The 27,270-nt window shown below is 39.0% G+C and overlaps 1 protein-coding gene across 3 annotated transcripts in view; it reads left to right on the forward strand.

Annotated features, from left to right (window-relative positions):
- LOC124722878 overlaps window positions 1-27,270 on the forward strand; it is a 169,359-nt gene that overhangs the window by 104,971 nt on the left and 37,118 nt on the right. For all 3 annotated transcript variants that reach the window (XM_047248014.1, XM_047248015.1, XM_047248016.1), the window contains one exon: window positions 26,619-26,673. In XM_047248014.1, coding sequence (XP_047103970.1) covers window positions 26,619-26,673 — 55 coding nt within the window. The remainder of the gene's footprint in view (window positions 1-26,618; window positions 26,674-27,270) is intronic.

Below are 27,270 nucleotides of genomic sequence, written 5' to 3' on the forward strand. Positions count from 1 at the left end.
TCATCTTCCATGAATTAGAACTTTACAGAAATATGTGGGAATTATAAAACTAAAATGTAGTAGTAATGAAAAAAATTCAATTTGTTGGAAGAGAAGATGAAGCAATTTCCTCAAAGTGAAAAACTTGTAAATTTGTATATAGACGAAATGACATTAATGTCAAATTTATCACATGATTTTTCATCAGATGTTGTCACTGCTTTGTGCAAAATGTAATGGAACATGTGCTAGTTGTTGTGTATTCACATAAATAAGAAGAATGCCTCATAGGTGGACTAATTGTTACACTGGGAAAGAGATTCTTGAAGAGATAGATAAATTTTGATACCTGGAAAGTAGGAAAGATAAACATAATAGGTATACACAAGGCATAGAAGCAAGGACAAGGTGAAAAGGATGTTTATAAGGAGAAATAGCACCTAATCTCTAAGAAGGTAAAAAATCATGTCTAGTTTTGAATGTATTAAAATGAATTCGAAATCTGTTATTAAAAAGAAAACCCTCTTGAAACAAACTGCAATCAGCGCAAAGCATCAAAAATTACACACCAAGCCCATGGATGTAATCATAATCAGACCTTTTTGAACTTACACATATCTGGTTATAATTCATTTCTTGTCTTAAACGATTTTCAAAGATACGATTACAGCTGTGTTACTGTGAACTGTATGCATTTCCCTGCTCTAACATTTTATTATTACAGATTGATGTTAACAGGAGATGGGATATTACTTTAATCACCTTTTCCTACATGTTATTGGAAAATTCACCACCACATTTAGTGACTAAGAACTATGGAAGTAACAACATTATAAATAGAAAGTTCTCCATTTGTGTCATGCCATCTATTACTACAGGCTAGCCGCGTGGAGCACTATCATCACTTCAGCTGTCAGAAGGTTGCACTTTTTGCCCTACAGAGTTCCACAACTGTCTTAGACTGTGGGTTGGTTACCTCCTGCGTATGTCGTTGTTCTGAAGCATAAAGTAAATTGATCTGAGTCTGTCTGTCTTTGTGATTTTCACAGATAAAGATGAATCTAACATAAGCTCATTGCTCCATTTGTCTGTGACATTTGCTTTGTGCACAAGGCACATGTGATTTAATTATAGCAAAAAACTCACGCATCTCGTGCAGCTTCACAGTAGACAATTGGCCTGAAGTGAGCTGGGGGTTATTTCATTCTTCCTCCACAATTTAGAAATAGTTGATACTGAACAACAGTTTTTTTAGTTTTTATTTTTTTTTATCACATTGTAGCCAATAAATAGACAAGTGCCGACTGTTATGGAAATAACAACATGCCCACAATGTCTACAAAATGAGTTAAAGATTCAAATTTATGTCTCAAAAGAATGTGTACCACTCTTTTATATCGACTATGCAGTCCTGAACAATCCTAGAAGTTCCTATCTACATTTGTTCAATGTCTGTTATTCAGCCTTCTAGGTAAGGCCTCCAAACAAAGCAACATTGTCATAGAATAGGTTACATTTGTGTCTTGTATATGATTTCCTTGAATGATACACTGTATTTTATCAGAATTTTCCCATTTAATCTGTGCATTCCATGTGTCTTTGCTGTAACTGATTTAATGTGTGTTCCTCATTTCATATTGCTACATAGTATTAAAGAGTGTGACAAGCTATAAGAATGTACCGCTACTCTTGTCCTGAAGTCTGTGGTAGGCAGTATGCAATCATGTTCATGCATAATCTGTGTTTACAGTGAAACCAGTATGATGGTAAACTTCTTGTTTCTAACAAATGAACTGAGTAGTTTAAAAATATGCCTACAGTAATGAGAAACAGGAGAAAAATGTTGAAGTGAAACATTCCAGTAATGCTGAGCTCGTTAGACATGGATCACTAGCTCAGCTTGCCAAATGTGAAGCAGGAATGTCGCCCAGGTCTTGTTGAAAAAACCAATCCATAAGTCTTCCTTTTCCTGGCCTTATTCCTTATCATTACATGGTCAGCATGTTAATATGGATTTGGCCATGTTAGTGGTAGAGAGTGGCTGGATGCTCTTCCTGTTGCAGCCCCCCCCCCCCCCCCCCCCCCCCTCTCCCCTTCTAGGACGGAATTTGTGTACCTCATCAGTCTGTGTTCAGTGTTATCCCATGCGAAAATGTGAGAATGTTTTTGATATGTTTGCAAATCATGTAACTGAAGCAGGATATAGGTATCAATAGGTATAACCCAGTAGTAACCTAGTCGAATGTACAATAATGCCTAAAACCACGTTTAGGCTGGCTGGCACACTGGCTCTCGTAATTAATCCACCAGGTGGATTCCATCTGGGGGCCCTTCAGAATCCTGGAAGTGGTGTGCTGATGCATGTGGCTATCCAGGTTTGTAATCATTCTGTAAGTATTTCACAAAATTGTGAATCGTGGTGACAAGGCAAGTGTTTGAACCTCACTTTTCCTCTGTAATAGTATAGTTTCTCAGCACTGCGCTAATGTCTTGGTTATGTAGGACAAAGCAGTGAACCTGTTGACAGAGGTGGACTGACACATTGTAAGGAATCTGTCTGAGGCACCCTCAGTTGACAATGTATGAAAGGCCTTCCGCATCTGTATGTCAAAGGTGCAGACATTATGCTCAGTCTTTGCCTCAGAGGCAGGGTGAAAGGGGGCTTGTGTTGGATGGTCAGTGCCATAGCAGTGAGAGAAGTCCTTGAGCTGAATCGACATAAATTGAGGCTTGTTGTCGGGCACCAGGGTGCGAAGTGCCCCCTCAATAGCAAAAATTCTCTCGATGGAATGTGTGGTAGCAGGCATGATGTTGGACGGTATTCACTCTAAAAACAGAAATTTGAAGAGGGTATCTACCACCACAACCACATAGGGCTCTGAAATGGCCTCTCAAAATTGGTGTGGAACTTCTCCCAAAAGTAATCTGGGCAGGACAATGGTAAAAAAAATTGAGCTGGGGGTGCTTGATTGAGTGAGCAGGCATGGCAGCAGCAGCAGCATCATCATGCACATTCAGTGTCAGCACTGATGCTGGGCCAGTAAATGTGCTAATGTGCCACCCAGCCAACATCTTCATGTGCGCCGTGCGTCAATGCAGTGCATGAAGGAGCTCGAGGACTCAGGGCCAGAATGGAGGTGGAATGACGACCCAGCAGACCAGTTTAAGATGCCCTGTGTGGGGTTGAGGCACTAGCACAGCATGAAATAATTTCAAAAACCTGTGTCCGCCAAGCGGGTAATGTGCTCTGGCCACCTCTTCTGGACTTCTGAAAAAACCTTGTGGCGTACTGTATCGTGGGATGATGCTGTGGCAACCTCACACCCTATTGGCATGAATTTGTCCGAGGTTGTCTGCAGCTCTCTATTCAGATCAAAACAGTTTCCTGTTGATCAAATTCCATGTTGGGGCCAAGAGCGAGGCAGGACAGGGTATCTGCACTGGCATGTTGGGCAGTGGGATGAAAATGTATTTTGTGGTGATACTTGCCTAAAAACAATACTCAGCACTGCAAATACTGTGCAGTCTTATCCAGGAACTTAGACCGATGCTTGAACAAGAAAATTTGGGGCATGTGGTCAGTCGGCAGGTGAAATTTGTTGCCCTACAAATATACATGAAACTTCTCAACTCCATAAATGATTGCTAAAGCCTCCTTTTCAATTTAGGAGTAGTTGAGTTGCGCAGCGTTTATTATTTTGGAGGTGAAGGCAATTGGGTCTGACAACTTGTGTGACAAAACTGCCACAGTGCCATACTATGACATCCCTACAGTTTTAATGGCAGTCCTGGTGTACGAGGGGCATTTGAAAAGTCCGTGCAAAGTCCGAGAGATGGCACCACTGGCACGTATTGAGGTCATGTTTAGTTAGTAGCATCTTTGGAAAGAATGCACACCAAGTGTTAGCCATATTGGTCTATTTCTTTGTGTTTGGCACTCGTGTGAATCAAGGAAGTCGAGTGATTGTCAAAAAATGGATGAAGAAGAATTACGTGTGGTGATTAAACATTACTTTATGAAAGGCAAAACGCCTCAGGAGACTAAAGAGAAGCTTGATAAACATTACAGTGACTCTTCACCTTCGATTAGAACAGTTTATAAGTGGTTTCAAAATTTTCGGAGTGGCCATATGAGCACAAGTGATGCTGAGCATTCTGGACGCCCTGTGGAGGTTACGACTCCAGAAATCATTGATAAAATCCATGATATTGTGATGGATAACAGAAGAGTGAAGGTGTGTGAGATTACTGGTGCCGTGGGCATCTTGAACGAACGGGTACATAATATTTTGCATAAACATTTGGACATGAGAAAGCTATCCACGATTGCTCACGCTTGATAAAAAATGGAATCATGTGAAGAGTTGCAAGGATTGTTTGCAGCTATTCAGGAAGAATCTGCAGGACTTTAAGTGTCGTTTCGTGACTGGATGAAACATGGATACATTACTATACCCATGAGACCAAACAACAATCTAAACAATGGGTTACCAAGGGAGAATCTGCACCAGATTTGCGATGGATAATCCTCATCAACTATTTGGTAAAGGGTAAAACTATTAGAGGTGCATATTATTCATCGTTATTGGACCGTTTGAAAACTGAGCTGCAAGAAAAACGCTGGAGATTGGACCGCAAAAAAGTCCTTTTCCATCACGACAATGCACCAGCACACATCTCGCAAAATTAATTGAAATATGAATCTAACTTGTTTCACATCCCCCCCCCCCCCCCTATTCTCCAGACTTGGCTCCCTCGGACTACTATTTGTTGAAGAAATGGCTTGGGGGACAAAGATTTTATTCAAACAAGGAGGTGATTGCAGCAACTAATAGCTATTTTGCAGACTTGGACAATTCCTATTATTCGGAAGGGATCAACAATTTAGAACAGTGTTGGATGAAGTGTATAAGTTTAAAAGGAGACTATGTTGAAAAATAAAAAAGGTTTATGACAAACACGTAAGTAGTTTTTATATTTGCATGGACTTTTCAAATGCCCCTTGTATATGGCATCAGACACAGAGCCAACATGACACTATCCATAAGTCGCTGGAAAGCCTTTTGACAGACGGGTGACAACACAGTTTTGACACCCTTCTTGAACATAGTAAATGATATTCTCCAGAAATGACTACAACTGTTTAAGATTGGTTGGGACTGGTATGTTGATAATAGTGGCAACATTGGTTGTGTGTGGGTGTGAAACCTTTGTTACGAAGAATGTATCCTTGGTACACTCCTGGAAATTGAAATAAGAACACCGTGAATTCATTGTCCCATGAAGGGGAAACTTTATTGACACATTCCTGGGGTCAGATACATCACATGATCACACTGACAGAACCACAGGCATATAGACACAGGCAACAGAGCATGCACAATGTCGGCACTAGTACAGTGTATATCCACCTTTCGCAGCAATGCACGCTGCTATTCTCCCATGGAGACGATCGTAGAGATGCTGGATGTAGTCCTGTGGAACGGCTTGCCATGCCATTTCCACCTGGCACCTCATTTGGACCAGCGTTCGTGCTGGACGTGCAGACCACGTGAGACGACGCTTCATCCAGTCCCAAACATGCTCAATGGGGGACAGATCCGGAGATCTTGCTGGCCAGGGTAGTTGACTTACACCTTCTAGAGCACGTTGGGTGGCACGGGATACATGCGGACGTGCATTGTCCTGTTGGAGCAGCAAGTTCCCTTGCCGGTCTAGGAATGGTAGAACGATGGGTTCGATGACGGTTTGGATGTACCGTGCACTATTCAGTGTCCCCTCGACGATCACCAGTGGTGTACGGCCAGTGTAGGAGATCGCTCCCCACACCATGATGCCGGGTGTTGGCCCTGTGTGCCTCGGTCGTATGCAGTCCTGATTGTGGCGCTCACCTGCACGGCGCCAAACACGCATACGACCATCATTGGCACCAAGGCAGAAGCGACTCTCATCGCTGAAGACGACACGTCTCCATTCGTCCTTCCATTCACGCCTGTCGCGACACCACTGGAGGCGGGCTGCACGATGTTGGGGCGTGAGCGGAAGACGGCCTATCGGTGTGCGGGACCGTAGCCCAGCTTCATGGAGACGGTTGCGAATGGTCCTCGCCGATACCCCAGGAGCAACAGTGTCCCTAATTTGCTGGGAAGTGGCGGTGCGGTCCCCTACGGCACTGCGTAGGATCCTACGGTCTTGGCGTGCATCCGTGCGTCGCTGCGGTCCGGTCCCAGGTCGACGGGCACGTGCACCTTCCGCCGACCACTGGCGACAACATCGATGTACTGTGGAGACCTCACGCCCCACGTGTTGAGCAATTCGGCGGTACGTCCACCCGGCCTCCCGCATGCCCACTATACGCCCTTGCTCAAAGTCCGTCAACTGCACATAGGGTTCACGTCCACGCTGTCGCGGCATGCTACCAGTGTTAAAGACTGCGATGGAGCTCCGTATGCCACGGCAAACTAGCTGACACTGACGGCGGCGGTGCACAAATGCTGCGCAGCTAGCGCCATTCGACGGCCAACACCGCGGTTCCTGGTGTGTCCGCTGTGCCGTGCGTGTGATCATTGCTTGTACAGCCCTCTCGCAGTGTCTGGAGCAAGTATGGTGGGTCTGACACACCGGTGTCAATGTGTTCTTTTTTCCATTTCCAGGAGTGTATTTGATGGTGGTGGCAATGAAACTGCACTTTTCCATGCAACAGTGTAAACCATTTTCCTGGCACCATTGAGAAAGGGATTCAAAATTTCTGTAATGTTTCACATGTGTCAGTCCATAACACTAATATCATCCAAATAATCAACACAGTGCAGAATGCTGTGAACCAATTCTTCTAAATATTTTTGGAAAATGATGGGGGCACTCGCAACCTCAAACAATAAGTGATTGTATCTGAATAAGCTGAATGTAGTGGAGGTATCACCATACTTGGATCTCTCACAAAACGCAAGCAATACCGACATCTGTGTACTTGGGAGAGGCTGGGCGGCAGAGTTAGAGGATAATGAATCATAAACATCGGATGACCACTGCTTACGATGGCGACTAACAACTCAGGAAACTTGAATTTCATTCATAAAAGCATGCTGAGCTGCCCAAGCATCCTTGAAAGATTTAGCAGTTTTCAGCATTTCATCAAGATTAGGTTCGGATGTAGCCAAAGCATTAGCTGTAACTTCCATGTCAGGGACAAAGTGCTCAGTCACATTTCAAATCAATGATTCCACGTATGAAACTTTACAGTTCTGGCAGATGAAATTGCACTTACGTGTGAGACCCTGCAAGTTGGAAGCCCAAGCTGTGTACATCTTACCATTTTGTGTATGATGCTGATTAAATTGGAGCCTAGCAGCGAAAAGGTGTGTCTGCTGACTGTAGTATCCAGTTAACAGAGCGCTGAGATCATTTAAAGGCAATTCATTACTGTAGCTGCAGTTTCTGTACCACTTCATATAGACAACTAATAGAAGACAAAAAACTGCACATTGGAGTTAGGTCATGAAGAACGTGCTTCTGCCTGATTTTCAAATATCACAATTTTAGTTCTCAAAAGCAACAAAGATACAATAACAGTAGTGAGTGTAGCACTGTAGTAGCCGTTATTATATGCAGTAAATGGCTTTGTATGCTTTCGAGACTGGCAGTGAGGCAAACAAAACGGTAGCAGCCTTAAATTTTCCAACTATTAGTGACTTCTACCAATTCAAGATTAGGGAGTTCATGCACCAAGAAAAATTTGCCAAGTAGTACTTCCTAAGAATTCACGATTATATGTATGATGCCTCCTGTTGGTTAAAATTATCACTCTAAGATTTTAGGCTATGATAGTCAGTACTTTCACGAGTGTTGGAGAGCATACAATAAACAGATTAGGTCTATGAAGTCCCACCTTTAGCAACATATATGGAGTGATGCATACACACAAAAAAAAAGCAGTGCAGCATGTAAGAAGTAAGTATTATTGACACAGATGCATTAAACTCGAAACTCCAGAAAGTTATTTTTCCATGATACAAGCCCAGCTATGATTGCTGTGAACATCTCATGATATAAGCATGAAGTGCCTGAATATTGCAAATTTCTACCAAGGTACTGCAGAAAACAAACTTCTGAGGGATAGACATAACGTAAAACTATTTAGATTTTTGTTATCAGGAGGTTCTAAAAGTTTGCAGCTTTGTATAATTAGCCACCACATATTAATAACTGTCAACAAAACAATGGATGTATTTGGACGTTTCTCTTACAATCTTATTGTTGACAAACTTGATGGAGAAGAGCCCTCCAAGCCATTACTGATTTCCTGCAAAGTTGTGAACTGCATGAATAATTCAGGAATATCTCATTTTGTGAATGAGAGTGTTTAAGTGCTGTAGTCTGAAGGCAGAGAAAAAAAATCCTTTATATATTTGGATGCTGTGGCCAACATGCTGAAGGCATCAGTTGCCCTGCGCGTATTCTATCCGCATTTAATCCCCTTCACCTGCCTGACCCTTGCACTGAAATGTATTACTGAAGAAATGAAGGGCAGCTATCAAGAAGTAAATAAAATAATTTCATATATCAAGAGAGTGTTTCTCAAAGCCCTGAATTGTCTGTCATTCTGTAGAGAACTATTGCTCAACCTAGCATTGCCTCCTGAGCCCATCCTATCAAGTGGGGTACATGGATTGAAGCTGTCGGTTTTTATAATGGACATTTTTAAGATAGGAAATGTGTGATTGAGTTATTTCCGAGAGAACATTAAGTATTAGTACTAGAGACACCAAATTGTTTCACTGAACTTCAAATAAGAACTTCTCTGGCGTAAGGCTATATAGCAACTTCGCCTTCCTTGCCAACAGAATCAAAGAATTACAGTCTATAGGTTTACCTATGCAGAAGTTTTTGAGAATGTCAAATGCATGCTGACTGACATTAGGAGTGATACTGGACAGAGAGTAGTGAATAAGTTTGATATTGCTTTGGCAACATATTCTGGCTATTCAACTTTTGCTAGTATTTGTTATGTATGGGATTGGGTGGAGAAGACGACACTCCAGTGGACATCTCTCCAGGATGAAGTGGGGACGACGTGATTTAGTTATTTTTTTTCTTATAATTTGTATAAATAATGGTAAGTCTTTGAAGATATGTGGGGACGGTGGCAGATCGAATAGCTGCTATTGTTGTGTTCACCTGTAACACTACCAATTCTTATTAATGTCTTGTAAAGTAATGTACACAGAGTAATGTCCACAGAAGTTATCACTTTACCTTGTTTCTTCTCAATAGCAGCAGCTGTGGAATCTTCTTCTGTGGCCTTCCTCTTACTAGATAAATAAATTTTTTCTGACTCTATTGTAATAATGTAAAGTGATAATGAATGTTAATACGTTTACTGTGCACAATGTAATCTTACAGGATCAAATAAAATTCTATTCAATTCAATTGTATTGATAAGGCATTGTCTGCATGATATAAAATTTTTGTAGAAGGAATCCTAATGGATGTAGGTTTTTCCTCCTACTTAATAAAACCACACTCCAAACTTGTAATAAATACTATATTGAATTCTTTTTGATACAAATTCATACTTTTTTCTTCCCATAGAAGACAGAGTGATTCTATAAAATGTTCTATCATGGAGGCGTAAAAACAAGAGAAGTGATCAATAAAACAAAACTGTTAACAAATGAATATTAAAAAATTGAAATTACTGACATAATATTGATTCTGCACCACATGTAGAATAATCGTGTTGGGTTTATCTTCCTATAAATCCTGAGAAAGAGAGATACAAGCAATAAAAAAAAATATGTTCTTTCAGGTATCCTAGTTTAGGTACACTACAGCTGCCCCCGTTCTATATACTGGCATTGCCCAAAGTTTACTAGATGACCGTATACAGTAGTGGTGCACTCTCTAGGTAGTTTAGAGTTTGTTTATTCATTGCTCAGAGCAGATATTAAATTACAATTTCTATTTTGGGCCCTTGGCCTGGAGGAGGTCAATACCCTTTATTGTTTGGCCAGGCTTAATAAGTTTTTAAAAAAATTTTTAGTTCTCCTACGCATCAGCTTTTTTCTTTCTTTTCTAACTTTTACCCATTATTTAATATTCACTTTAAAAAATTCTTTTTTGCAACATATTATTTACAATATTTAATATACATTTTTTTTTATTTTTCCTGTTCTACATGCCCTCTTTAGTTCAGTTGATATTTTTTTACATATTGTCATGACAGTGGCCGTATTGGGGAGGCCATGTTCATGGTAGAAAACCATCCTTATCACTTTTTGCACTTAACACAGTTCAGGTACGTCTTGCATCACTATCATCTAATTGTCTTTACATAATATACATGAAATATTACATAGAATTACAAGGTTATATACAAGAATCATAGGTTTTATATTAGAATTTAACTTCATCATTCTAAATATTCTTCAGCTGACATGTGTAAGTTTTTTGCACTTTTGAAATAGATGAAAATTAGCCTTATTTTCATTCATTTATATATCCTCCCATAATTAAAGGGTTCAGAAAAAGGAAACTGAAATATTCTGGTCAGAAAAAGGAAACTGAAATATTCTATTGTCCTTGCATCTTCTAACACAGACAAGACACTACTACACTCTGCATCATTTTTGTCTCTACATGAAAGAGATCTAATCTCTACAGGGAACTGTGGCATTTGAACGAAGGAAAAATATGGGTTTCTCTGCCCAAAATTCATCTGAAATTCATCATATCATAATCAAACAAACATTTAGTTTTATCCAGTATATTTATGTATACTTATTTTACTGTCTACTCGTATTTGTGTTAACTATTAGACAGTTCTTCTTTAAATGTACATAGTCTCCCAGCTTAAGAAGTTCTATCGTGTATGTTTTTACTCGTCCCCGCATACCTTGGTACAGAAGGCTGCTCCATTTCCACCTTGCATTCCTCATATTATTGTTTTCACTGGAGTTAGTTTCTTAATTCTTGTACTTACAGCATATTTTATCAGTAATTTTGTTCAGGTACCATAATGATGTAAAGTTTTGATTCTGTTATTTACAGCTCTTACTATCATGTCCTATAACCAATGTACATATCCAGAGGTAGACATGTCCACTTGTACAATTCGCTGTTTAAAACACTATTTGATACTCACACTGTGTGTTATGTGCCTCATAGTAAATTACTCGTTAACTCATTTGTTATGGTATTACATCTTTCCTTTACCTCTTAAATTCATCCGCACTCTTTAATCTCCAAAAATTTTCACCATTTCCTAGAATATATTCTTATCACTATTTAAACTACCAAGTATGTAACTGCCCATGGGTCAGCTCGCATCACATTCATCCTTTAATCACTTGTACTGGCTCAGTACGTGGGAGTATTCTCTTTTTATTTACTTTCACACTCAGCAGAGTTAAATTCTTAAAGTATTATCTTCTAAACCTTTTGTTAGTGATCACACATTTTGTTGTTAATATGAGCACAAATATTGTTACTCTATTTTCCTTCTCAACTTACCTGAATATTTTGTTATCTAATGCATAGCATAAATAGGCTAGTAGTTATTCATTTAACCATACATTACTACTCAGGAGGACGTCGTTATCAGGAGAAAGAAAACTGGTGTTCTACAGATCGGAGCGTGGAATGTCAGATCCCTTAATCGGGCAGGTAGATTAGAAAATTTAAAAAGGAAAATGGATAGGTTAAAGTTAGATATAGTAGGAATTAGTGAAGTTCGCTGGCAGGAGGAACAAGACTTTTGGTCAGGTGAATACAGGGTTATAAATACAAAATCAAATAGGGGTAATGCAGGAGTCTGTTTAATAATGAATAAAACAAATAGGAGTGCAGGTAAGCTACTACAAACAGCATAGTGAACGCATTATTGTGGCCAAGATAGACACGAAGCCCACGCTTACTATAGTAGTACAAGTTTATATGCCAACTAGCTCTGCAGGTGATGAAGAAATTGAAGAAATGTATGATGAGATAAAAGAAATTATTCAGTAGTGAAGGTAGACGAAAATTTAATAGTCATTAGTGACTGGAATATGGTAGTAGGAAAAGGGAGAGAAGGAAACGTAGTAGACGAATATAGATTGGGGCTAAGAAATGAGAGGTAGCCACCTGGTAGAATTTTGCACAGAGCACAACTTAATCATAGCTAATACTTGGTTCAAGAATCATAAAAGAAGGTTGTATACATGGAAGAAGCCTGGAGATACTGACAGGTTTCAGATAGATTATATAATGGTAAGACAGATATTTAGGAACCAGGTTTTAAATTGTAAGACATTTCCAGGGGCAGATGTGGACTCTGACCACAATCTATTGGTTATGAACTATAGATTAAAACTGAAGAAACTGCAAAAGGTGGGAATTTAAGGCGATGGGACCTGGATAAACTGAAAGAACCAGAGGTTGTACAGAGTTTCAGGGAGAGCATAAGGGAACAATTGACAAGAATGGGGGAAAGAAATACAGTAGAAGAAGAATGGGTAGCTTTGAGAGATGAAGTAGTGAAGGCAGCAGAGGATCAAGTAGGTAAAGAGACAAGGGCTAGTAGAAATCTTTGGGCAACAGAAGAAATATTGAATTTAATTGATGAAAGAATAAAATATAAAAAGCAGTAAATGAACCAGGCAAAAAGGAATACAAACGTCTCAAAAATGAGATTGACATGAAGTGCAAATTGGCTAAGCAGGGATGGCTAGAGGACAAATGTAAGGATGTAGAGGCATATCTCACTAGGGGTAAGATAGATACTGCCTATAGGAAAATTAAAGAGACCTTTGGAGAAAAGAGAACCACTTGTATGAATATCAAGAGCTCAGATGGCAACCCAGTTCTAAGCAAAGAAGGGAAGGCAGAAAGGTGGAAGGAGTATATAGAGGGTTTATACAAGGGCGATGTACTTGAGGACAATATTATGGAAATGGAAGAGGATGTAGATGAAGATGAAATGGGAGATAAGATACTGCGTGAAGAGTTTGACAGAGCACTGAAAGACCCAAGTCGAAACAAGGCCCCGGGAGTAGACAACATTCCATTAGAACTACTGACAGCCTTGGGGGAGCCAGTCCTGACAAAACTCTACCATCTGGTGAGCAAGATGTATGAGACAGGCGAAATTCCCTGAGACTTCAAGAACAATATAATAATTCCAATCCCAAAGAAAGCAGGTGTTGACAGATGTGAAAATTACTGAACTATCACTTTAATAAGTCACAGCTGCAAAATACTAACACGAATTCTTTACAGACAAATGGAAAAACCGGTAGAAGCCGACCTCTGGGTTGATCAGTTTGGATTCCTTAGAAATGTTGGAACACGTGAGGCAATACTGACCCTACGACTTATCTTAGAAGAAAGGCAAACCTACGTTTCTAGCATTTGTAGACTTAGAGAAAGCTTTTGACAATGTTGACTGGAATACCCTCTTTCAAATTCTGATGGTGGCAGGGGTAAAATACAGGGAGCAAAAGGCTATTTACAATTTGTACAGAAACCAAATGGCAGTTGTAAGAGTTGAAGGGCATGAAAGGGAAGCAGCAGTTGGGAAGGGAGTGAGACAGGGTTATAGCCTCTCCCCGATGCTATTCAATCGTTATATTGAGCAAGCAGTAAAGGAAATGAAAGAAAAGTTCGGAGTAGGTATTAAAATCCATGGAGAAGAAATAAAAACTTTGAGGTTTGCCGATGACATTGTAAACCTGTCAGAGACAGCAAAGGACTTGGAAGAGCAGTGAATGGAATGGACAGTGTCTTGAAGCTAGGGTATAAGATGAACATCAACAAAAGCAAAACGAGGATAATGGAATGTAGTCGAATTAAGTCAGGTGATGGTTCAGGAATTAGATTAGGAAACGAGACACTTAAAGTAGTAAAGGAGTTTTGCTATTTGGGGAGCAAAATAACTGATGATGGTCGAAGTAGAGAGGATATAAAATGTAGACTGGCAATGGCAAGGAAAGTGGTTCTGAAGAAGAGAAATTTGTTAACATCGAGTATTGATTTAAATGTCAGGAAGTCGTTTCTGAAAGTATTTGTATGGAGTGTAGCCACGTATGGAAGTGAAACGTGGATGATAAATAGTTTGGACAAGAAGAGAATAGAAGCTTTCGAAATGTGGTGCTACAGAAGAATGCTGAAGATTAGATGGGTAGATCACATAACTAATGAGGTGGTATCGAATAGAATTGGGGAGGAGTTTGTGGCACAACTTGACAAGAAGAAGGGATCGGTTGGTAGGACATATTCTGAGGCATCAAGGGATCACCAATTTAGTACCAGAGCGCAGTGTGGAGGGTAAAAATCGTAGAGGGAGACCAAGAGATGAATACACTAAGCAGATTCAGAAGGATGTAGGCTGCAGTAGGTACTGGGAGATGAAGAGGCTTGCACAGGATAGAGTAGAATGGAGAGCTGCATCAAACCAGTCTCAGGACTGAAGACAACAACAACAACAACAACAACAACAACAACAACATCATTTAATGTTATCACATATTTCAGGCCCCCCATTCCTCGCAGACATGGGCCAGCAACATCAAGTTATTTCATTGGAATGATAGGATGTAACTCATTCAACCAAGGTTTATTTTGGTTTTTGGCATATTACACAGTATTTGATCATATGTCTCCTGTGTCTCATATTCAGGAAATAGCAATACATGGTGATTTTGCCTGTACATTTGGAAAAGCCGTAGTGTCTCCACAAATTATGAGTGTACTTAATAAAGTCATCAACAAAGTCCTCTGATAAGCACACACACCAATTTTCTTGTTCTGGTGTGCATCTATGAAATAGCACCCTTTGTTGTATCATGTAGAGCTTGTTTACATTTGTGTCCCTAGCTTCCTGTAACTTTTTCCTTATCTTTTGCCAGCAGTGATTCTCTTCTTGCAGCTCTCCTAGGCTGCGACACTTTTTTATGTAGTATGGTCAAAAGTGTCCGTCATGCATTAGTAAGACTTTAATAACTGAGGTCCGTTCAGTAAATTCCAAAAATTCATTCAAATCATGTGGTAGTCTCAGTAGCACATTGGCTATTACGTTTTGTTCACCCCTAATGTTCACTATTTCATAACTAAATTCTTGTAAATATAGGTGCCACCGAGTTATCCTTCTGTGCATTAGTTTTCAGGGTAGGAGAAACAAGAGGGCTTGAAGATTACATTAAACCTTTGTGTGCTTGCCCTATAAATAATATTCAAATTTTTGAAACGCCCACACAACAGCAAGTGCTTTGAGTTCAGTTGCAGAGTATGCCCTCTTGCACTCTGTTAGCCTTCTACTCACAAACTAATAATGCTGGATGTTCATTTACCATTTAAATCTTTAGTTTGGAAAAGACATACAGCCCCCAGGCCTTGTGATGATGCGTCTTTACTTGGACAAAATTCCTGGCTCATATCAGGGTGGTTTAAAGTATAGGCATTGACAAGTGCTACCTTTATGTTTCCAAAATCTTTTAGGCATTGATTTGTCCATAACCAAGTGTTGCTTTCCTTAGTAAGTTCAACAGTGCATCACTATTTAACAGTTAATTGGGCATGAATTTCCTAGACCTAAGTATGCCATGAGCTGTTTCTTATTTCATGGAGGTGAAAAGTATCTAATGGCATCCAGTTTCCCAGGATCAGGGAAGATCTGCTGAGACAAAATAATGTGTCCTAAAAATTTAATCCTTTCTTTGCCAAATTTGGACTTTTCCAGTTTGCTGTTACCCCATACTCAGAAAAAATAGTCAAGTATGTGTGCTATTATACATAGGTGCTCTTCCCATGTGGGAGTTGCTATGAAAAGGTCATCTACGTATACCATAAATTGGCTGTGGTGCTCCGGTCCCAATACCTTATCCAATGCTGCAATAAAGACACCGGCATGCACATTTAAGTCAAAAGGTAATACACAAAATCGAAAACTCCTTCTCCCACATACAAATGCTGCGTACTTTTTGCTCTCATGGTGCAGTGTTATTTGCCAGCAGGATGCTTTGAGATTTATCGTGGTAGAAAAATCAAACTCCATGAAACTTCAGCAGTTGTTATAAATTTCCTGGTCATGTTCTCACTGGGTCAATAATTGTGTTAATACTCCTTCTGTCAAATACTAACCTCACACTGCCATCTGGCTTTGCAATTGCTAATATGGGACTGCAGTAGGGTTGCGACATAACGCGCTCTTTCGCACATCGATGGCGGTTCTGCAACATAAATAGTCCACCTACCTCGATACTGTTGCAGATCTGCACATGTAACTCCTGACTGCAGCTACTTAAGAGATCTCAGAAAAGCAATGTTGAAGAAACTGAGATTTCATAACTACATGTCGGAGGCCGCTATAAGTACAAAAAGCTGAAAATAGTCTTGTGAACTCTAAAGAATAAATCAGAAATGGGTTGCTGTTCAAATTTCTAAGTTCAAAGGTCCTTTTAAACTTGCATTAGGATTTTTTTATTGCTATTAAGCAAGATCATCAGCCCACGTGTGTTCAAATCATTGAAGTCCCTTTTCACAGTCCTCGTCACATTCAAACAGCCAGAACTTTTTCTATCCAATTCCGAAATCATTTACGAGGGTAACACAGTCAATAAACTGCTATTTACTTTTGCACTCGGCATTCAGTGGTTGTCTTTAAATAAAGTTTTTGCTTGCCATAAATACTCAGTAAAAAAAAAAAATTACTTAGTACCGCCACACTTTTAGTTCAAAGTTTACACACGCGATTTTCTCCAGAACAAAATATCTCTTGACTCTTAAAATTTCACAAATAGTTAATGGTAAACACCAGCTACCTTTATCACTGTACCGAAATGCGGAAGTCACAATATCACTTCATTTTACACATAATGTGTTCGGACACTTTCAGCATGACCGGCTCCTTCGAAACCTAGTCCACCACTCCTTCTTCTCTCTGCCGCTACAAGCACCTTTATCTCATGTGTTAGGTGGCAAACCGTCTCACTTCTTATTGGCTGTACAGAATTACGGCCAATCAGAACTGACTTTCAGGGCGCGGCTCGCGCCAAAATCTAGCAAGAACCAACCACTGCTCTCAGCTCATTGACGTCATTAAAATAAGCAACTCAAAACTCTCTTCGTAAAAAAATAAAATGAAATAAACTTTAAGCTGCACTTTACGTCTGGAATTTAACTATATAGTTGCAAACGTTCTGGCTGTCTCTTACATATTCAAACATGCGTGGACATCCGTCATCCACTAGTAGGAGAACCACTGGTGGATTCGTTCCCATGATACAAAGCTGGAACACTTGCAAGTTCCTATAGAGAATTACAAACTGAAAATTTAATATTGGCGAATGTTCCACATACACTCACACTCACCCTAACACAAAACATAAATATCTATTTGAAATTCTTAAAGTTATTACTGCAGCAAAATTACGCAAGGTTTTCTAAAATGAGAACTTTCCAAATTTGAATCTAAACATTGAAGATGTTATCATATCTTTTCAAATAGTCACAGTTGTTGAACTATTGTGTCTGTGTATGTGCGGATGGATATGCGTGCGCGAGTGTATGCCTGCCCTTTTTTCCCCCTAAGGTAAGTCTTTCCATTCCCGGGATTGGAATGACTCCTTACCCTCTCCCTTAGAACCCACATCCTTTCGTCTTTCCCTCTCCTTCCCTCTTTCCTGATGAAGCAACCGTTGGTTGCGAAAGCTTGAATTTTGTGTGTGTTTGTGTGTCTATCAACATGCCAGCGCTTTCGTTTGGTAAGTCACATCATCTTTGTTTATATATATATATAATAGAGGGAAACATTCCACGTGAGAAAAATGTATCTAAAAACAAAGAAGATGTGACTTACCAAACGAAAGCGCTGGCAGGTTGATAGACACACAAACAAACACAAACATACACACAAACTTCAAGCTTTCGCAACCAATGGTTGCTTCATCAGGAAAGAGGGAAGGAGAGGGAAAGATGAAAGGATGTGGGTTTTAAGGGAGAGGGTAAGGAGTCATTCCAATCCCGGGAGCAGAAAGACTTACGTTAGGGGGAAAAAAGGGCAGGTATACACCCGCGCGCGCTCGCACGCATATACAGACACAAGCAGACATATTAAAATAGTAATCTTTGTTTCAACATATTACGAGACTTTTAAAAACTTTATGTACAATTTACAGTGTGTGTAAATGACAACTAATTGTTGCCTTTGTTACGGTGAATTGAAGCAATGTTTTAGAACAATACTACTACTGATAATAATAAGCACAGTTTTTAGGGCAGGATAGGATCTGGGTTTAGCCCTGATAGAGATGCTACCAAGCATAATCGTGTGAGCTTGATAATTGAATGGTACCTATGTTTGTTGAAAAAATGGTTGTCTCTATATTTTTTTTGCAGTTTACCTCAATTATATTATTAGGATAATTTTCCTCTGTAACTTCTCTTTTACATCATCACATTTGCTACTCGTCTCATTCATTCACAATAATTGCTCAAATGAAACACAGAAATAAAGTAAAATTAGAATATTTACAATGTATGCAGTTTTACACTTTTATCTACTCACTTACATGTTCATTCAGCACTGGTCACTGGTAGCCAGCTGAAGTGGGGGTGAAATGATTTTTTTTTTTTTTTTTTTTTTTTCCTTACAGTTTGTATAAATAATAAGTTTTTGACGATATGTGGGGAGGGCAGCAGACCAAACAGCTGCTATTGTTTTGTTCACCTGTGACACTGCCAATTCTCATTAATGTCTTGTAAAGAAAGTAATTTCTGCAGAAGTTATCAGTTTACCTAATTTCTTCTTAATAACAGCAGCTCTGGAATCTTCTTCTGTGGCCTTCCTCTTACTAGATAAATAAATTTCTTCTGATCCTGTTGTGTCAGTAAGGCATCGTTTTTGTGATATAAAATTTTTGTAGAAGGACTTGTAATGGACATAGGTTTTTCTTCCTACTAAATAAGACCCCACTCCATACTTGTAATAAACACTATATTGAATACTTTTTGTACGAGTTTACACTTTTTTCTTCACACAGAAGATGGAGCGCCTCCATGAAACATCCTACCATAGAGGCATCCAAAACAAGAGAAGTGATTAATAAAAGAAAACTGTTAACAAATAAATATTAAAAAATTGAAATTACTCACACAACATTGGTTCTGCACCACATGTAGTATAATCTTGTTAGGTTTATCTTCCTATAAATCATGAGAAAGAGAGAATTAATGTCTTTCAGGTCTCCTAGTTTAGGTATACTACAAAGAATATTTCCTCTCATTAAAGTTGCATCATCAGTGCCGTGTGATGTGGGGACCTCATTTCCACCCTATAAAAAAGTAGTTCTTCATTGGCAAAATTCTGTGATTGCAGAGAATTTGAAAAATAGTTGTTTCAATGAAGATAGACATTTAAGTGAACAGATGTGATGGAAAATAATTTTCTTTTAGTTGCGCTGTGTAAAAGTAAAATATTAAGTAATGTAAAATATACCTTCTTAATTCCTATGTGGTATGTTTAAGTTCATGTTAAGATTATACAGTAAGCTACGATAAAAATCAGAAGTTGATTTCAGTTAAAAATCATTGTTTTATGTTGAATATTTAATAAAACATATATATAAAACATATTTTACTTGTTTATATTACACAAAAATCCAGGATGTAGCTATGATAGTTACAGAATTAGTGACCATAAGGTTGTTGTAACACGATTGAATGCCATAACATCCAAATCTATCGAAAGTAAACCCAAAATATACAAAAAAGAAAGAGCAAATTTGCTTGGTGTGGTGCCTTCCTAAAAGACAATCTCCATTCTTGCGTACTAACTACGTAAGTGTTGAACAAATGCCTCTCATATTCAGAGAAATAAGTGTTAATGACTGTCGAGAGTTTTCTGTCAAGTAAATTAACATATCTCCCATGGTACATGAAATAGCTCGGGACACAGATGCAGGAGCAACGAAGAAACATGCCTGGTTAAAAGAATGCAAAATCTGAACATGCAATAGTTTATAGAAGCTTGAAACCTGGTGCAGACTTCAGTGCAAGGCGCTTTTACTAATTTCTATAATGAAATTCTGGCATGAAATATGGGAGACAATCCATAATTAGATACCAGTTTCAAAGTGCTGTAGAAACAGAACCACTGCACAGAATGGCATCATATTGGAACAGCATATTATTGACACGGGGGGAAATGTCATGGAATAAAAAACATTTTTAATGAAAATTTGACCAATAAATAGTGTAAGTATCTGAATACGCATACTAACAAACAAGCACCGCACGACTTTCCTCACCGAGATGCCCAATGTGACTGACTTCATGAAAGATTGTGCACTGCTGGTAAAGCTCTTTTACAAGAATGGTGCACCTGTAGCCTTGCAGAAATTCTGGTCACTCTGGTGCATGAAAAAAGCCATTGGTTCAATGTGTGCCAAGGATCTGGTGAAAATGATTGCAGAATTTACAAAAACTGGTTCTTTTGAAGTATAATGTGGCAGAGGGAGGAAAGCAGTTAATCTGATGTCTGTCTAAGATGTGGGCACAGTATTGCAAGATGGATCAAGCGGTGGTGTGGAAATATGCAGTGCTGAACATTGGACATGCCAGTGAACACGCTGCGAAACATCCTGCGTTGCTATCCATACAAAATCACCCATGTTCGGGAGTTTCTTCTTGCTGACCTGACAGTAAGACAAATGTTCGCTCTGGAATTTCTTGCTGGCATGGAAGTGGACAATGAATGACTGTGGAACATTCTGTTGACATATGAAGCCCATGTCCATCACCAAGGACATGTCAATACACGGTATTGCAGAGTATAGGCAATGGAAAATCTGCACGCATATCAACCAGTACCAGTTCATTCTGCAACAGTGACTGCGTGGTGTCTGTTGATAGCAGCATTTATTGTAGGGCCATGTTTTTTCAAGGGGATTAGTCCTGCGGATCCTGTTACTTGTACTGTCACTGGTAAACGCTATGAGAGTCTTTTGCACACTTGTCATTCCAGCTCTTTAACAGTGTGTATGTGTGGGTTGGATCCTTTTTAATGTGAGATGACAATCATTCACACATTGCACAGTCAGTGAAATGGCTGCTGCAGAGACATTTCGGAAATTATTGGCCATCATTTCCTAACAGCCTGGCCATGATCTCAATTTGTGCGACTTATAGCTGTGTGGGTAACTGAAATATGTTGTGCTCAGTGCTCTGATTACAAAGATAGCTGAACTGAAGGCATGTTTTGCATGACTTTTCTGAATGTGACTCCCGAGACATTGCAATCTGTTGTGGAACGTATTGTTTTTCAATTTCAACTTCTGGCAGGAAACAGAGGACAGCATTTTGACAGTGTCTTGCACCAGTCTCATGACAATTAGAAACTGATGTAATTTTACTTTTTATGCAGTTTTTGGCCCCAGGACAATTAAAAACTGGCTTTTGGCCTCAGCACAACTAAAAACCGATTTTCCCATCCAATGGTGTATGACCTTGCCATGGTGAATGAGCTTACCTGACTAACACTGTCACAATTGTTAATGCTGAACTTGTGCAGTCATGGATGGTGTAATGTTCAACTAAAACCAAAGCTATCATATAGCAATTCATCTGCCATTTATGCCCACCCAATTTATGTTAAGACACTTAGAGCACCATCTATTGGTAAAATTTTCATAATTGTCCCCCCCCCCCCCCCCATGATTTTTTCCCCCATTTCAATAATATACTGTCCAAATCTGACATCATTCTGAGCAGTTGTTCTCTTTCTACAGCATTTTGAAACTGGAACTTTAGTTGAAAATTAGGTAGCCTCAGTGCAGCAAAGCCACTTAAGTCACTTAAATAAAGGCAAGTTTTTCAATCAAGATTGTGTGCCAATTAGGTTCCTTCTGAAGCATACTGTTGAAATAGCTCCCCATTTAATATCATATACAACTCCTCGCATGATGAATGTTTAGTACCTAAAGACTGGAAAGTTGCACAGGTTACTCCAATACACAAGAAAGGAAATAGAAGTAACTCATTGACATCAATTTGTGGTAGGATTTTGAAAAGTATGCTGTGTCCCACCATCGTGAAATATTCACACAAAATGATTTATTAATAAACAACCAACACAGATTCACAAAATATTGTTCTTGTAAAACGTAACTGGCTCTTCATTCACATGAAGCAGTGAGTGCTATCGACAGAAGACGTCAAGTTGATTCCATATTTCTAGAATTCCAAGAGGCTTTTGACACGGTTCCTCACAAGCAGCTTGTAATCAAATTGTGTGCTTATATAGTATTTTCACAGCTATGTGACTGGATTTGTGATTTCCTATAAGGAAGATCACAGTTTGTAGTTATTGATGGGAAGTTATTAATTGAATTGAAGCTATATGGGGCATTCCCCATGGAAGAGTCATAGGGCCTCTCCTGTTCGTAATCTGTATAAACAATAAAGGAGATGATATGAGCAACTCACTTAAATTGTTAGCAGGTGATGGTGCTGTTTACTGTGTAGTTAACTCCTCAAAAAATCAAAATTAATTACAAAATAGTTTAGACACTGTATCTGCATAGTGCAAAAAGTGGAAATTGACTGTGAACAAATTTAAAGGCTGTCAATTCAAATAAATACGTAGGCATTACAATTACAAACAACTTTATATGAAAGTATCGCATAGACAGTGTTATGGATAACCAAAGACTATGTTTTATTGCCAGAACACTTAGAAGAAGCAACAGATCTACTACATGCCGACACTATGGTTGTCTATCCTTTTGTGGAGTAGTACTGCACAGTATGAGTTTTTTGGAGTATAGAATTGACAGAGAACATAAAAAACATTCAAAGGTCATTCATTTTGTATTATATTGAAATAGAGGGAGAGTGTCATGAATACGGTAATTGAGTTGGGATGGCAGTCATCAAAATGGAGGCATTTTTCATTCTGTCAAGATCTTTTGATGGAATTACAATCACAAACTTTCTCCTCTGTATGCCAGAACATTTTGTTGACTCCAATGTACTTAGGGAGATATGATCATTGTGATACGGGAAATTGGAGCTCACACAGCAAGATTTAGGTGTTCATTTTTCCCATGTGCTATTCGTGTGTGAAACAGTAGGGAGGTAGTCTGAAAGTGAATATATGCACACTCTGCCACACACTTAAATTTTAATTACAGAGTAACAGTGTAGATGTAGGTGGGTTGAAGTCTATTCAGCAGTGTGTACAATACTAGCAGAGGAGAGACAATGTTTTGCTGCCTGCCTTAGTTTTTGCATCCTACTATGCGTAGGTAGAACACAGTTAGTGATCACTTGCACTATTGGTGATGCAGAGACTGGAGGAACAGTCAGTCCGTTTGAGAGGTCGATGACAGTGGAATTCACGAAGTGAATAGCTGACCAAACATAAGTCCATAGTGTAGCAAACTCATCTTAATGGTATACAAACAGTCCAGAGAGGAATTTGAATCAAAAACATAATATAGGCAAGGTCAAAACTCTACTGATCAGTGACACATGCCAAAAGTTTCAGTGATTAGTGTGAGACTGACTGGCAAGTATGGGCCACAGTATTTACAGGCATTTTTGTGTCAGAGGACAGCTCTGTGAGATATGCTTGCAGCTGCAGTGGCACCCCTCACAAGAGCAAGCTGCAGCCAGAGTATGAAGCCTGAGTATCTCACGTCCAACATAGCCACAATATATCTTGCAAGATTGGTTTGAATCGGTCAGATGGAATGGGATGAATCATGTTCCAATAAGGAACAGTAGTCATCTGTAATGCACTGCTTGACTTCCGTTGAAATATTTGAAGTTCAGTAACATCTAGATGATGCATTTGTTGCCCCTTCATGGTGCGAAAAGTATTTTAGCGACTGGTAATAGAAACAATGAAATTGATATCATTGAATACATATTGACAGTAGGTTACACTTGTGACAGGCTCTTCAGTGTGTAGACACTTGACAAATCCAGCCATTGAGCTTTTTTACGTAATGGCTCACTTATGAGAACTGAACAGGAAATGCTGGAAAGGTATAGTCTGTCTGTAAACTGAAAGGCAAGCAGCATTCATCGTGTGGAAGTTGCCTTTCCCAGAAGAATGCTACAGATGCTGTACGGGATGACTAAGAATCAATTTTCCTCTAGCATTGTAGAACGGTGTACTGATATTTACATAGATTTCTGTCCTTTAGATTGGCATGTGCTAGTATTATTACTGATCCAAATCTGTATTCCATGTAGTTTTAATGCAGTGTGTGAAAAATAAATATCCCCGACCGTGCACAGCATCACCAGTGATTCATAAGTTGCACTACAGAAGGTTCGGTATAACTTTATAGAATGCCCTGTAGTTGCTTGTTGTGTCATGGGGTAGAGAGAGTGGGGACTAACCAGCCCACTCTTCAATTTGCAGACCTACGAAGGTGGGAAATGCATGATCACAATCTGGCGACTAACCTTCCCTCATGCTTCTACCCTCCACCACCATCCCACTCACCTTGTTAACCCTCCGAACGCAATTTATCCCTTAATACAGCTCTACTGTACTTAGATGTGGTATGCACACTTTATGTTTCTTCTTAACCCACTTCATTTAACAATACGCAGTAATTCTATACCATTGAAACAGTAGCTTTAATGACCTGTGGTTTTTCCATGCCCTGCAATGTGAAAACTAATAGTCCTAGAGAGGAAATGAATTTGATCTTATTTGTAGTAAATTCAAAATAGTTTAATTTTGTACTGGGAAACATTTTCACTAGAAGCTGCAGTTTTTGAGTAAAAAAAAAAAAAAATTAAAAAGTTACTTTTAAACTGCCAGTCCCTGTTAGATATTCTGAATTCATGAAAATCCCTTCATAATTTAGTTGAAAAGCAACTTTCCATGCCTGCAGGATATGTGGACATCATCAAATTTCTGGTGTTGTGCTGCAGGTAGTTTGTCCACCTTGCACAGTATAGTGAAATGTTGATTGATTGGTGGCATAATGTCGTTGAAGAGAATTGAAGTTATGAATGTGAGTTCTTCAGAAAACTTTCAACAGTATGTTGTTCAAATGTTACCTTTTCTTTAACTGATTAGATTTAATGGGTGTAAGGTCCTTGTTTAATAATGCAAATAAGTGTGACATGAATAAATATAATGTAACTGATCAGTACACTTTCATTTGCAACATAAAGTAATGAAATAAGACAAAAATAAAGAACATATGATACTTCAAAAGTATGCTGTCAAAAACTAATACCAATATTGGCAAAAATGCCAAAATTTGCAGAAAATAACACTGAAATTAGAAAAAAGTAACAATAAAATTGCAGCAATAACACCAAACTTGGCAGAAATAACACTGAACATGGCAGAAATAACACCGAACTTGGCAGAAATAACACCGAACTTGGTCAAGAATGAAACAATTATTTTCTGTCCTTATTCCTTTGTAATGGGTAGTTCAGCAAGGAGGCCACCCCTTACGATATGGACATTTATCCTGTTGCAAGATGCCATCACCATTATAGAAAACGTAGAACACAGGTCCCACTGAAGCCCAGGTGAATGTCCCTTATATCACAATACTGTCTGTCCCCTCCCTCCCCAATCTGCAAGCATGATGCTGTGCATCTAATGAGTAGTCATTTGCCTGGGCGACATCATATCGATACACGACCAACAGCCTGGTGTAACAAGGAATGTGATTCTTCCAACTAGGTGACATGTTTCCATTGATCCACAGTCCAGTCTCAATGATCCCATGCCCACTGCAATTGTATTGGACAATTTTTTGGGCCATCACAGGAACACACAGTTGTTATCTGCTGTGAAGTCTCATGTTCAACAATTTGCACTGAGCAGTGTGCTCCAAAACACTTGTGTGTGCACCAGCATTGTCTTCTGTCATCAGACCTGTCAGACTTCCATGTATCCTGCTTTATAGAGCAAGTAAGTCTGCAACCCCCTTTTAAGACATGGACATCTGTCACTTTGTCATTACTTATGGTTTTATTGTCTTCCAGCCATTTCCTATAGATGCACATGAGAGAAGCACACGAACAGCCAACCAGCTTGGCTGTTACCGAGATGCTCATTCCTGAGTACAGGTCAATAACACACTGCTCTTTGTCAGAGTCACTAATGTCAGTCGGTTTCCCCATTTGTTGCCCACATTGATGCTGAAATAATTCCTCATTTGTCTCTGCTCTGCTCATGTACTTTCCTTACTGCATCACGTACCCACAATTCCACCAGGCAGCAATTAGTCTTTTGGTGGGCAGTATTCATAATGTTTTGGATCAGTGTGTCTGGGTTATACCTATGTGTAACTGTCATTGAAAATGCTTTGAAAATAAGAATAATGAAGTACATCTAACAACCAAACAAATAGCCTGTTATTTAATTGCTGAGGTGGAAGTTATACAGTAGAAAGAGACTGATAATCAGTGCTCTGTCAAGGGAACTATGGAAGGTATGTAAAATGATGATGATAAAAAAGTGTCCATTTTTACACTGAGTCATATTTTCCAATCTACCTCAGGACCTCTGTATAGTTTATGGATGTGTTTGGATTCGTGTAGTGTGTCCTCTTTCAAAGGATATTTTTATCTCCCTATATGCTCTATATTTAAGACTTGCTTATTCTTGTTTGTTGCAGGTATGAGGAGGTAAATGAGGGTCTCTTCAGGCTTGTTTTAAGTCGTAACAATGATGTAAGTAAATGAAATCTGATTTTTTGACTACCAACATGTTGTATTTTTGTATGGTTGAATGAAATGCTTTTACAGTTATGAGTGATGACAAACCATATTTTGGAAGATTTTGAATTCTAGCTACTAGGTATGTTGCTGAAGATCTATCCATGTTGCTTAATTTCACTTGAAAGCTTGTGACCTCAAAGCATTAATCGCTGATAGATATGGTGTAGCATGTTCCGATTGTAAAAATTACTACTGTCTTGCATGTATAACTTCACCACCTTACAATATCAGTTTTTTCAATATAATGAAGGAATTTTTTTGTATATCATAATGTTTATTAGGCAAGTAGTGGTAAGCTGTAACACATTATGTACGCATTAATGTTTTGGAGCATGCATATCTGCAAAGTAGCTGATTGTTGTTGCATCAACTATGATACTGAAAGTCAAGTTGACAGTGGAAATGAATTTGATCCACCGTGCCACATAAAAGCATTCATTGTTTGGCTGGCTTTTACTACTACCGTCAATTGTGATAACTCTGAATTTTGGCCTTATGTCTGTCAAAAAGTTGTAGAAACAATGTATTTGTTGTAATGGTGATGAATGC

Source organism: Schistocerca piceifrons, chromosome X (genome assembly GCF_021461385.2).
Source record: "Schistocerca piceifrons isolate TAMUIC-IGC-003096 chromosome X, iqSchPice1.1, whole genome shotgun sequence".
Lineage (NCBI taxonomy): Eukaryota > Metazoa > Arthropoda > Insecta > Orthoptera > Acrididae > Schistocerca > Schistocerca piceifrons.